This window comes from Arvicola amphibius, chromosome 5 (genome assembly GCF_903992535.2).
Source record: "Arvicola amphibius chromosome 5, mArvAmp1.2, whole genome shotgun sequence".
Lineage (NCBI taxonomy): Eukaryota > Metazoa > Chordata > Mammalia > Rodentia > Cricetidae > Arvicola > Arvicola amphibius.
This window is the reverse complement of record NC_052051.1, coordinates 116,392,504-116,405,427: the sequence shown is the minus strand read 5'-3', so window position 1 is coordinate 116,405,427 and position 12,924 is coordinate 116,392,504. Positions and strand designations below refer to the sequence as shown.

At 39.4% G+C, this 12,924-nt stretch overlaps 1 protein-coding gene across 5 annotated transcripts in view; it reads left to right on the top strand.

Annotated features, from left to right (window-relative positions):
• Nucleotides 1–9,955, top strand: part of Nr3c1 (nuclear receptor subfamily 3 group C member 1) — a 90,375-nt gene extending 80,420 nt beyond the window's left edge. For all 5 annotated transcript variants that reach the window (XM_038329712.1, XM_038329714.1, XM_038329711.1 and 2 more), the window contains exons 7-9: nucleotides 770–900; nucleotides 4,628–4,785; nucleotides 5,867–9,955. In XM_038329712.1, coding sequence (XP_038185640.1) covers nucleotides 770–900; nucleotides 4,628–4,785; nucleotides 5,867–6,019 — 442 coding nt within the window. In that variant the 3' untranslated portion in view covers nucleotides 6,020–9,955. The remainder of the gene's footprint in view (nucleotides 1–769; nucleotides 901–4,627; nucleotides 4,786–5,866) is intronic.
• The last annotated feature ends 2,969 nt before the right edge of the window (nucleotides 9,956–12,924 follow it).

The following is a 12,924-nucleotide window of genomic DNA, read 5'->3' as shown; positions in this document are numbered from 1 at the left end:
GTTGATTTAAAAGAGTAACTGGTAATAAACTCTAAATGCTAAAGAAAATAAAATAATATCTGCCATTTATAAAGAAAACTAGTACCCCTGCCTAAACAGGAGCTCAACAATAGATATGTTCACATGGATGAAGGAAATCTCACAAGACCTCAACCTTACAGAAAGAACTGCAGGCAACTAAGGAATGTTGAGAGCAGAGGAAATAGTCTTGCCCAGGAAAGAACACACCAATTAGTTATCCAATGCAACTAGTCAGCCCCAGAAGTATATACACAGTGACAGTCTGCGTACTGAACATGTTGTACTTGTGTATTTAGGAATATAAATAAATATACATGTTTGTAACAACTACTAACGCAAAAAGAGACTGTTAATTTGAAGGAGAATATGGGGGAAAGGAGAAATGATGTAATTATATTATAATCTCAAAAAATAAAAGAAATAAGCAGACTAGAAGGTATGTAAAATAACTGAATTCTAATGATTCATTAATAAAGTATGCTAGGCATTCCAGAATTCTATAGCTTAATGAGTTCTAAGTATAGCAAAGCATTCACATTTCTAGAACAGCAAAATCTTAGTGTCTGTAGTATAAAGGGGTATTACTGAATAGTCTCTTGTTCTCCACCATTTTAGTTATCCGGGGGAATGTTGCTAGCAACAGGTATGCTTTCACTCGCGAGTTCATAAATTTGAAAACCAAACCAAACTTCAGCTGTTATTTTAGACTAGCACTTTTTCTTTCTCACACTTTTATTTTGTCTCACAGGCAGAGAATGACTCTACCCTGCATGTATGAGCAATGTAAACAAATGCTGTATGTATCCTCTGAGTTACAAAGACTGCAGGTATCCTATGAAGAGTATCTCTGTATGAAAACCTTACTGCTTCTCTCCTCAGGTTGGTGGACCACCTACTCACTTCTAAGATTCATGTCTAAATATGGCAAATGCATGGGCTGTGGACGTTTTAAAACTATTGTTTTGTGTATCTGTTAGAGTAATTATACCAGTACCACTGTGCTTTGCTAGTCAGATGGTTTTCAGAAAGGTAAGATATGAGTAGCGTATATGTTAGGTGTTACTGATGTTAGTAAGATAAATAGGTATTGTAGAAATAGGGATGGGATCTGCCTAGATCTCAGTTGACTAAAATCTGTGTAGAACTGTCTTTCCTTCCACCCGCCATCTTTAGTACATCACTATGTAAGAAAAGGAAAAGGATGCCAACAGTAATTCTGCGTTATTGTTTGGACTTAAATAGTGAGTGCTGCCATGTGTGGGAAATTGCCTAGAAAACTGAACAGCAGTTTGTCAAAACAACCAAAAGTTTAAACAAGACTACTGACATTTAGACTTTAATGAAATTGCTTTCATCTAGCAACAATAACCAAGCTAGAAAAATCCAAAAAAATATGAAGACTATATTAGTTACTTGACATCTTGAATAAGTAATAAAAGAATGGTCTTACCTGACATTCTCTAAAGTATATAAGGAACTCTTCAACATCAACAAGAAAATCGACAACCTGGTTTGTCAAGACTGAGAATATGCAAAGAGCCCTTATTATAGGAGAAAAAGACAGAAAGTCAGCATGACACTGTGCTACCTGTCACATGCTGCAGGACCTGTTTAGAATGAACCAGTCCAGAGCAGTGAGCACAGCGAATACTGGTGAGGACACAGAGCTTCTCCTTCGTTGCTAAAAGTACTGCAGAGTAGAACGGCCATTTCAGAAGACAGTTTCACAGTTTTCTATAAAACCAAACATAGTCTCACCATTTGATGTAGCAACTGCTTGATCAGGACACAAAGTAATTGAAAAATTATGTCAATAAGAATATTATAGCCAAGCTATTTGTATTTGACAAAACCTGGGAGCAATGAGATGTCCTCCAGTAGGTGAATGGATAAATTGATATATCCAATAATGGTATTTTATTCATCACTGAAAAGAAATAGGCTATTGTGCCAAGAAAAGACATCAATAAACCTTAGACATATACTATTAAAAGATGCTAATCTCTTAAGAGGGATCCCATCATCATATTAAATGGAGAGAAACTTAAAGCAATTCCAGTAAAATCAGGAATAAGACTCCACTCTCTCCATATCTATTCAGTGGTATTTGAAGGTCTAGCTAGAGCAGTAAGGAGACCAAAGGGATTCAGATTGGAAAGGAAGAAGTCACAGTATCATTGTTCGCAGATGATACGATAGTGTACATAAGTGACCCCAAAATCTCTATCAGGGAACTCCTACAGCTGATAAACACCTTTAGTCAAGACAGGAAACAAGATTAACTCAAAAACATCAGTAGCCCTCCTGTATACAAACAAATGGGCTGAGAAAGAAATCAGGGAATAAAGACTCTTTACAATAGCCTGAAATAATATAAAAATACCTTGGTGTAACACTCACCAAGCAAGTGAAAGACCTGTACAACAAGAATTTCCAGTCTTTGAAGAAAGAAATTGGAGAAGATATCAGAAGATGGAAAGACTCCCATATTCATGAATTGGTAGGATTAACATAGTAAAAATGGCTATCCCACCAAAAGCAATCTACAGATTGGATGCACTCACCATTAAAATCCCAACACACTTGTTTACAGATCTTGAAAGATCAAAACTCGACTTCATATGAAAAAAAAATCCAGGATAAGGGGAAAGGATGCAATACAAAAGAGAGTTGTGAAGCCAAGGAAACGGAGGATGCTGAAGATGATAACTAACCATGAATCGGGTCTGGTTTAGGTTTTCTTGTCAATACAGTATTTAAACAGCTCCCTTTATGGGAAAAAAAAAACTGAAATGGAAGGCTGTGTAAGATTAGTTTTTAAACTCTCCAGCTTGGAAATCATTAGCACACTCTCTAATATGTCTTTAGACAGCCCTGTCCTGGTGTATTTCAGTAGCTACTAACTCAGCTGGAACAGTAAGGTTGTAAATGGAGTGTTTCCATCCTCAGGTGTCTCTGATGTAACGTGCACAAAACAATTATTCTGATAATCAAATATGACTGCGACTGAAAAATAGATTGCTGCCTTGCTGACATCCTTTGTGCTTTTTAGTAAATACAATTTCTTAAATTAAAAAAAAATCAGAAGGTGCAAAAAGAGGTCAAGCTAGAAGGGAAACAAAGGAGAGCCACGCTGAGGAGAGGAAGTTAGAGACAAGGCAGGTTCTAACCAGCTCTGTCAGCGAGCACTGCGAATACAGACAGCTAAAAAATGCCTGTCTCCTCCAGAAGCCAGGGTGAAAATGCTGGCCACCAGGGACTCTCACTTAGGCTGAAGGAAAGTAACTCATGTTTATTAAGGAATAAAGGATTAAGGTAGTGGGGAATGCATACATTTAAACTGGCATTTGCCTATATATAAAAAAACAAAAGAATCACATAGTAAACCTAGGGAGGATCTGGTAGTCGTGGATGCTGATTTCAAGGATGACAGCTACAGTGTGCACATGGCCAGCTTTTGTGGGCACAGGCAAGGTGCTAGCAAGACAAGAAGTGAAGGATAGGAGCGTGGAGGCAAGAGGGACACAGGGGGCATGACAAGAGATGCTAGGTAATGGAGCCCAAGTAAATTCAAATATATCTATAGTTTCAGTAAAAATGGGGATGGACTAAATGCTGGAAGGATAATTTTAAACTAGATTTTAAAAAAACAATTTTACGGTATTTACAGAAGTACTGAATGAAGGCACTGACTAGCTGAAGTAAAAGGATGTGTAGCCCTGCATGATATCTGAGGTAGCAAACGTCTGCAAAGGCAGCAGCACATGTCTACAGCACGGTCATTTCTGTCTCAGCTACTCAGTCTGTCCTCTGGTATCAGCAGTCATGGATTACACAGCACCTAACCTGAAATCTGGAGGCTGCAGACTAGGGTCTCTGTATTAAACTACCCAACTTTTACTGCCTCTAACCATGGTTAGCACAGCAGTATTTGTGAGAACACACTGAGAAGTGTAACCATCTACAGAAGTTATAACTACACAAGAGTAAATGCCCATGATCAGCCCTTAGTAGCAATGAGTATTAAAGAGTAATATGAAAATAAAAAAGTCCCAATACTACAATCCAGATTTCATGAAGTATGGTTAGTTCTTAAAAGCACACAGAAGCAGATACTTGCTCCCTAGAAAGGGCTGTGTGTAGACTACGACAAAGTAAAGACCATCTTCCCTCTTATATGAGAATCATATAAAATTTGAGTATGCTAACACATTTTTATGTTACATGCTAAATTTAAAGTTCTAACTAACTCATTGTATGATACATATGCTTAGCGTGTAGCTAGTGGGATAATAGTTGTTTCTAAAGCCTGCTACCTGGAAATAGAGCTAATTGAGAGTGACGAATACCAGCCAAAGTTAACTATATCACCAATTGTCATTCCATCACCAGCTCACATTTTATACGATAGAAAATAATTGGCTTGCCCATGGCGATGACCCCAGTTCTCAGTTGCCCTATTCCACTTCGCTGTGGCCCTCCATCCAGTCCTTGGAAAATGCATTGAAAGTGCATTGTAACACTGAAGTATGCATGAAATGTCCTACTTGGTGCATGACAAGGTACAGCAAGGACATTCTTTAACTGACTTCATCTTACCTTTTAGTTCCTAAGGAAGGTCTGAAGAGCCAAGAGTTATTTGATGAGATTCGAATGACCTATATCAAAGAGCTAGGAAAAGCCATTGTCAAAAGGGAAGGAAACTCCAGTCAGAACTGGCAGCGGTTTTATCAGCTGACAAAACTTTTGGACTCCATGCATGATGTAAGTATCAAATACAAAGCCAAAGCAGCACAAAAAGAGAAACATAGGCTGGGTGTGGTGCACAGGCTTTAATCACAGCAAAGGCTGAGGTAGATTTCTGAGCTCCAGGACAGTGAGAGCTGTAAAAGACAGATCCTGTCTCAAAACCCAGAGTCAGAGAGAAACAGAAGATATTAGTACTATACACACACCCCCTAATAAGTCACCCCCCTCAGTTTATATATTTCAGTGATGATTCACGTTAACTTTGTAAACTTCAGTTTTGTACACATTTCTCTTAAGTGTTTTTCTAGTCATTTCCATGAAAATACCACATTACAGAGTTTAGTAGCACTATTTTTTAGGTAGATTTTCCTACACAAAGGAGCTATTAAATCATGCTAGTTTCATCTTCCTGTATTCAGTACTGGTCCAGACTGGCCTCGAACTCACACTCTTCCTTGATCCTGCCGCCTCAGTGTCCTAAGTGCTGAGATGACAGGCACCAGGCTTTCGTTCTGCACACAGTTGAAGAAATGTAAAATGTCTGACGTACTTATGTGCTCGTTTTATTTAATGACTTTTCTTCTCTGGGGAATTCCAATAAAGATAAGTATATTTTAGGTCAGATTTAAAAAAGACCAACAGAGCATGAACAGAGTCTGTACCGGGTCCTCTGCATATAGATTATAGCTTCCAGTTCAGTGTTTATTATGGGGTTCCTGAGTGAGTTAACAAGTGTGTCCCAGAATCTTGTTGCTTCTCTTGGGTTCTTTTCTTTTGTTTGTCTCATTCAACTCCAATGTGATAATTTATTTTTGTCTTACTAGATTTTATTTTGTTATCATTTATTATTATCTCTTAGACACCTGTTCTTTCCTAATGGGAGACAGAAAGTGGATCTGGAGGGAAGAGGAGGAGGAACTGGGAAGAACAGAGGAAGGGGAAACTGTAATTAGGGTATACTGTATGAGGAAAGAATCTATTTTCAATAAAAAGGAAAAAATAAAAGATAAGCCTTGGGGGTAAAAGGGGCAGCAGATACAAGCCCCTCCCACCGCTGTGGTCCGAAGCCTCATGGATACTGTGTCTTCTCTTGCAGGTGGTCGAGAACCTCCTTACCTACTGCTTCCAAACGTTTTTGGATAAGTCCATGAGTATTGAATTCCCAGAGATGTTAGCTGAAATCATCACTAATCAGATACCAAAATATACAAATGGAAATATCAAAAAGCTTCTGTTTCATCAGAAATGACTGCCTTACTAAGAAAGGTTGCCTTAAAGAAAGTTGAATTTATAGCTTTTACTGTACAAACTTATCAATTTGTCTTGTAGATGTTTTGTTGTTCTTTTTGTTTTTGTCTTGTTTTGTTTGAATACGCACTACATGTGGTTTATAGAGGGCCAAGACTTGGCAACAAAAGCAGTTGAGCCATCACTCTGAGTGATGGGAAAGCAGACAGTGAAGTGTATTGGTCGGTGTATCACAGAAACTAAGGACAGTTCCCTGGAGGCGTGTGCCCCGTCTCCACTGTCAGGGGAAGGAGCGCACCTAAACCACCAGTGCCCAGAGTCCATGTGATCAGCTTTCTGCTCATACTTTCAGTTGGCTGGATAAAACTTCTAGACTTTCTGTTGGTGTATTTTTCCCATGTATAGTTAAGATAGCATTTTTTGAGATTTATGCATGGAAACCTGAAAAAAGTTTACACGTGTATATCAGAAAAGGGAAGTTGTGCCTTTTATAGCTATTACTGTCTGGTTTTAACAATTTCCTTTATATTCAGTGAACTATGCTTGCTTGTTTTTTCTTAAATAATTTTGTATTCAAGTTATTGTACAGCTGTTTAAGATGGGCAGCTAGTCCATAGCTTTCCTAAGCTCTAAACATTAATCCTCTGTGTGAAAATGGGTTGGTGCTTCTGCCCTGATGGCACTGGCTGTCAGAAGACCACACAAATTGACTCAGATCTCCAGTATTCCTGTCAAAAGCTCTTATTTTGTATATATCTGCTTCCATGGAGAATTAGATAGGTTGTGCAGATTACCGTCCTAAATGGTGTAGAGCACCTACCTAGTACAGTGACCGCTGGGGAAACCATGGAGACGGTCACAGAAGACTGGCTGTAAGACAGTACCTACCGAAAGGCCCAGTGTGCACCTAATGTTCCATCTCTACAATGACGAGATGGCAAAAAAGTTTGTAAATCAACTCTTTCAGGACCTTCTGGAGTGGTTTGTGTAACATCTTAAAATTTATGTTTCCAGATCATGTGACAAGACTGAGAGATTTTTTTTTAAAATCAGACCAAGTAACATCTGTCATTAACTTCCCCCCAATTGATCTCTAATATGGAAGAATGGCTAGACGCCCATTTTCACACCCCACCTGTCACCAATTGGTCTAGCTTTCCTGGTGGTTCAGGAAAATCAGCTACTGATTTTTGTTTTTAGAACTGAATGTCAGGCATCCATGTTTGTCCAGCTAGACATCCCTACATGTGCCATAGCATTTAACACAGTCTTGTGAACTTCTTCACACTGAGAATTATCATGTAAACAAACCAGAAGCTGTGGTAGCCCTTTCTGTGTGCACCTTACCAACTTTCTGTAAACTCAAAGCTTAACACACTTACTAAGCCACAAAAAAATTGATTTCTACTTAAGGTGGCCAAATTATTTGTGTAATAGAAAACTGAAAATCTAATATTAAAAATATGAAACTTCTAATATATTTTTATATTTAGTTATAGTTTCAGATATATATCATATTGGTATTCACTAATCTGGGAAGGGAAGGGCTACTGCAGCTTTACATGCAATTTATTAAAATGATTGTAAAATAGCTGTATAGTGTAAAATAAGAATGATTTTTAGATGAGATTGTTTTATCATGACATGTTATATATTTTTTGTAGGGGTCAAAGAAATGTTGGTGGATATCCTATATGATGTATAGTGTGTGAGAGCATCCGTACAGGCTTCAGTGCTCTCAGAAGTCAAAACCGGTTTGCTCTAAGCTAGGAAGAGGGAGATGGAGACTGGCCCTGTGTGCAATGGGGATTGTTGAAGCTTTGACCCAATCAGATCATAGGGAACTAATTCCCCACCTCCCATTCTAACTACCCTTATCCAACCACAACCCTGTCAGTGCAGGGTTAGTTTATCACATCTCCCCTTGCGCTAACAAACATAAAGACAGGAAGGTGGTGCTTATGTAGTGATAGGCACCATCTAGTAACAGGGTTATTTTCACATGTGACCTCCCCATGGGTTAACAGAAACAGAGGCTTTAGAAGTTTGGCAATAATATGAATAGAGGTACCAGCAATATGTAAATATTACAGAATCCCATAGGTCACCAATAATACACTAATCCTTTCCATCCTACAATAGTTTATTTCCAAGTAAGATGAGGACATGTTTATGTTTTCTTTGAATGCTTTTTTGAATGTTGTTTTTTTCAGTATTTTGCAGAAATTATTTAATAAAAAAGTGTAATCCTTTGCTTTTTGAATTCTCTCTAAAAGGGAATGTTCACTTTTTAATGGTTTCAATTGGTCTCAGATTACTTTAAGGTAATTGTAACCCAGCTGGATGTGAAATTTATGGTGCCTAAGAAATACCACTTGAATATTATCAATGACAGTGTTAAGTTTCAAAATGAGCTTCTCAAAAATAGATTATTGTACATTTATGGAATGTTATATAGTTAAAGCCAGAAAGCACATCACACATAAATCTATTTTTAGTCCCAACCAGCTTGACTCTCAAAAGAATTACAGCTCCAAAAAGGAAAATAAAAAGATCTGTGTGCTTTGTTAGTAACAGAAGGCAGCAGACATTCATAAAACTAATATAGGAAGCTTTCCATTAAATGGATAAAGAGCTATGCTCCTTCCCTATGTGGGAAGGAAGAAATCTATCCTCATCCTGATTGAGTATTAGTGAGAAAGCTGTGGTCCTGTTTGAGAGCAGCTTCGATTTCTGTGTGTGGTTTCATACCATTACTAACTATTTAGATTCATAAGAACTTCAGTGATAGTTGGTGAAATGCCTACATGACTCAACAGATCTTAACAACTATCTTTAATTACTGGTAGGACAAAAAGGGACATTGTGGATATTTTAGGCATTGACTTGGGATCCTGTATAAGCAGAAATGAGAAGACAGGAAGCTTGGGGAAGGGAAGGAAAGACAAAACAACAAGTGAGACCCCAGAGGGACAAGGGACATGTTTAGTGTGCGGAATCCTTGACGGTGAGCGCAGGGTGAACTCTGGTGAGCATGTGGAAAAGCCAGCTTCTCCAGCACTGCAGAGTGGGGCCAGGACAGGGATGGGACAGGACGAGCAATTACAGCTGGCAATTGGTCTCAGTATTTGCTCCCTCTTATGTACTGTGAGACCATAGCACCATGGGATGAATCATGGTATTAAGCTTGGCTCTGTCAACATTCAAGGATCATGGTAGCCTTCATTGAGCTTTAGATCTTGGTTGGTCACCCCAACAATAAGCTGTAGTTGAATGTGTTTCTCATGTGCCTGGTTTCAGTGTTAGAAGGTGGAATAAAAGTGTTCAGAAGACACTGCAAACCACTTCAGATGGAAGTTTTCTCGTTTTCCAGACTTTCAGTCAGCCTGGTCCATCAGAAGTGATGACCAGGTTTTCAGGAAAGGGTTGGCTTCTGTCTAGAACATGCCTGAAAGGATTTTATTTTCTGATAAATGGCTGTATAAAAATACCCTTCTAAATAACCTGCTTAACTACATATAGATTTCAGTGTGTCAATATTCTATTTTGTATATTAAACAAATGCTATATAATGGGGACAAATCTATATTATACTGTGTATGGCATTATTAAGGAGCTTTTTCATTATTTTTATCACAGTAATTTTTAAATGTGTAAAAATTAAAAACCAGTGACTCCCGTTTAAAAATACAAGCTGTAGTTTTTTATTCTTGCTGAATAACCTGTAGTTTAAACCTGTCTTTTTACCTACACAGTGAAATGTCAGACTGTAAAATTTTGTGTGGAAATGTTTAACTTTTATTTTTCATTTAAATTTGCTGTTCTGGTATTACCAAACCACACATTTGTACTGAATTGGCAGTAAATGTTAGTCAGCCATTTATAGCAATGCCAAATATGGATAAACATCATAATAAAAATATCTGCTTTTTCATTATGTGGCTCCCAACATGCTTTCCTAGAACTACGCAGTCACAGCCCCTCGTCTGTTCTCATCCCACTGCAGCAGCGTTCCCCTTTTAGGACTTAAGATGGACGTTTAGAGGCCAATGTGACAGCTAGTGTGTGCACTTTCTCTAAGAAATGCAAATAAGTATCCACAGCAAATGTACATGCAGGAGATAAAGCCTGTGGGAATGCTAAGCCATCCAGCCAGCCTGTCTATTCGGTGTCTCCCCAAACATCAGCTCATGTTTTCCTGCAGAACTACTGCGATCACTAGAAGCATGCTAACTGAAAAAGTAAATTTTCTTTATCTAATATATTCCAACTATTGACTGCATGTCTATTATATAAATATATGAAGTGCTGAAGACTGAGCTTGGGAGGCCCAGGTGCAGCACAGATCCCCTTGATGGGCGCCAATGTCTGCGGTGTCTATACTTCTCATGCACATGTGGAAGCCAGAAGAAAGCACTGGTGTCTTCCTCCATTGCTCTCTGGCCTTATTCCCTAGAGACAAGCTCTGTCAGTGACTCTGAATCTCACTAGTTCAGTAGACTGGCTGGCTGGTGAGCTCCCAGGACCTACCTGTCTGCCCTACAGTGCTGGGGTTACAGGAATGTTGTCTACAACCAGCTTGTTTACATGCGAGTGTTCTAGGTATTCCCACTCAGATGCCATATGTAAGAATGAGTGTTCTCACTAAGCCAAGCCAACCACCCATACCCATTCTTGCTGTACCATTTTCTTTCAACTACAAAGCTGTTTCTGTAAAGTACCTTACATGTACTATACCAGTTAATCTTCAGTCAGCGAATAAATGAAGACGAGAGATGCTAGTAGCCCAAAGTTACAATGGAAACCTCTGGAATGAAGCCCTTTACCTGGTGTCAGATAGCAAGGCTCTGGCATCCTCTCAGACAGATGATGTTTTCTGCTTTTCATTTGTCTACTGCTTCATTGATCACTTACTCAATCTATTATCTTACTTAATCCCTGCAGCCCTATAAAGTGGTATTCTTATTCTCACATATATGAGGGAAGCAATCCTGTTTGCTTCTGTATCAGTTTTTAAATTTATTTTTTGATATTATAGTTGCATCATTTCCCCCTTCTTCCTCCATCAAACTCTCCCGTTCCCGTATTAATCTTCCTTGTCCTTCTTCAAATTTATGGCCTCTTTTCTTCATTAACTGTTGTTAGACATGCAGATGTGCGTGTGTGTAATCATTTCTAAATAAATGTAAATATGACTTGCTCGGTCTATACAATGGGACTTGTGTATGTTTTCAGGGCTAATCATTTACTTTTAGATTCCTGGGGAGATTGAGGGTGAAAAACTAACTCCAGAGAGATTTCAAAAAACCCTTGGATTTGTCAAAAATGCATGGGATCTGTGTGTCATTTAACAGCACTCAACACAAATCAACAAAGCTCCAGGCGAAAGAGGTCACAGCAGAGATCACCCACCGTTAGGCTGGGGAGGAAGGTTGTTTACAAATGAAAACAATCAAGTTGAATCTGGCCCTACTTTAAAAACAACAAAACTAAACCTTAGATGTAAAAAATTAAGTTGAAAATACAGAGCCATTTCGTAGCAGCTAACAGTTTGTAGGCTTTGACTCATCTTGTGAGTGGCTCCCAACAGATTAAGTCCTCCCAGTAGTACCTTCTTTATCCTGAAAGTCTCTGCCTACAGGCTTCATCAAGCCTCCAGTTTCATAGTTCAAATGAGATAGTACTTGGGTAAGGGAAACATTTACTCTGCTTTTTTCTGGAACTGAACCTTAAACCAAGGAGTTCATCTAGATCATATCAGATGCCCAAATAGCTGTGCACTGTATCCGGCCCATTGGTGTAGGGCTATTCACACTCTGCTCAGCCATGTGCCATCATCAGAGTGATGCAGCGGTAGACGCACTGGGCAATAGCAGTCTCTGGAGGTTTTTAAATGGCAGTGTCAGGAACAGAAGCAAAAATTCAAGGTTTTTTAAAATTTCATTACTTATTTTATATATGGACCACAGTTTCCCCTCTCTTCTCTCCTGTTCCTTCCCCTATTACCTCCCTTTTATCCCCTCCCCCATCCTCTCCTCCTCCATCTCTATTCAGAGGGGGTAAGCCCTCCCATGGGAGTCAACAAAACATGGCATATCAAGTTGAGGCAGGACTAAGCTCCCATTCCCCCACCCATCAAGACTAGGAAAAATATCCCACCAAAGAGCCAGCTCATGCGTCAGCGACAGGTCCTGGTCCTACTGCTAGAGGTCCTACAAAAGACCAAGCTACACAACTGTCACCCAGATACAGAGGGCCTAGGTCAATCCCATGCTGGCTCTGTAGCTTTCGGTCCAGAGTCAGTGAACTCCCACAAGTTCAGTCAGCTGTCTCTGTGGGTTTTCCCATCATTATCTTGATACCCCCACCCCATATAATCTTTCCTCCCTCTCAACTGGACTCCTGAAGCTTGACCCAGTGTTTGGCTGTGGATCTCTGCATCTGTTTCTATCAGGTACAGGATGAAGTCTATCTGATGACAATTAGGATAGTTAACAATCTGATTATAGGAGAAGGCCAGTTCAGGCACCCTCTCCACTATTGCTAAGAGTCTTAGCTAGGGTCATTCTTATGGGTTCCTGGGGGTTTCCTTGGCAACAAGTTTTGCCCTAACCACATAATTGTCCCCTCTATCAAGATATCTCTTTCATTACTCCCCCACTCCATCCCACCCTCAACTCAACCATCCTGATCCCTCACGTTCCCTTCGTCCCATTCCTCCACCCTCTGTTTAGCCAGGATAGCTCATCTATTTGCTCTTCCCTGAGAGACCTATGTGTCCCTCTGAGGGTCTTCCTTGTTACCTAACTTCCCTGACGCTGAGGATTACAGCCTGGTTATCCTTTGCTTTACAGCTAATATCCACTTATGAGTGAGTCCATACCATATTTGTCTTTCTGGGTTTAG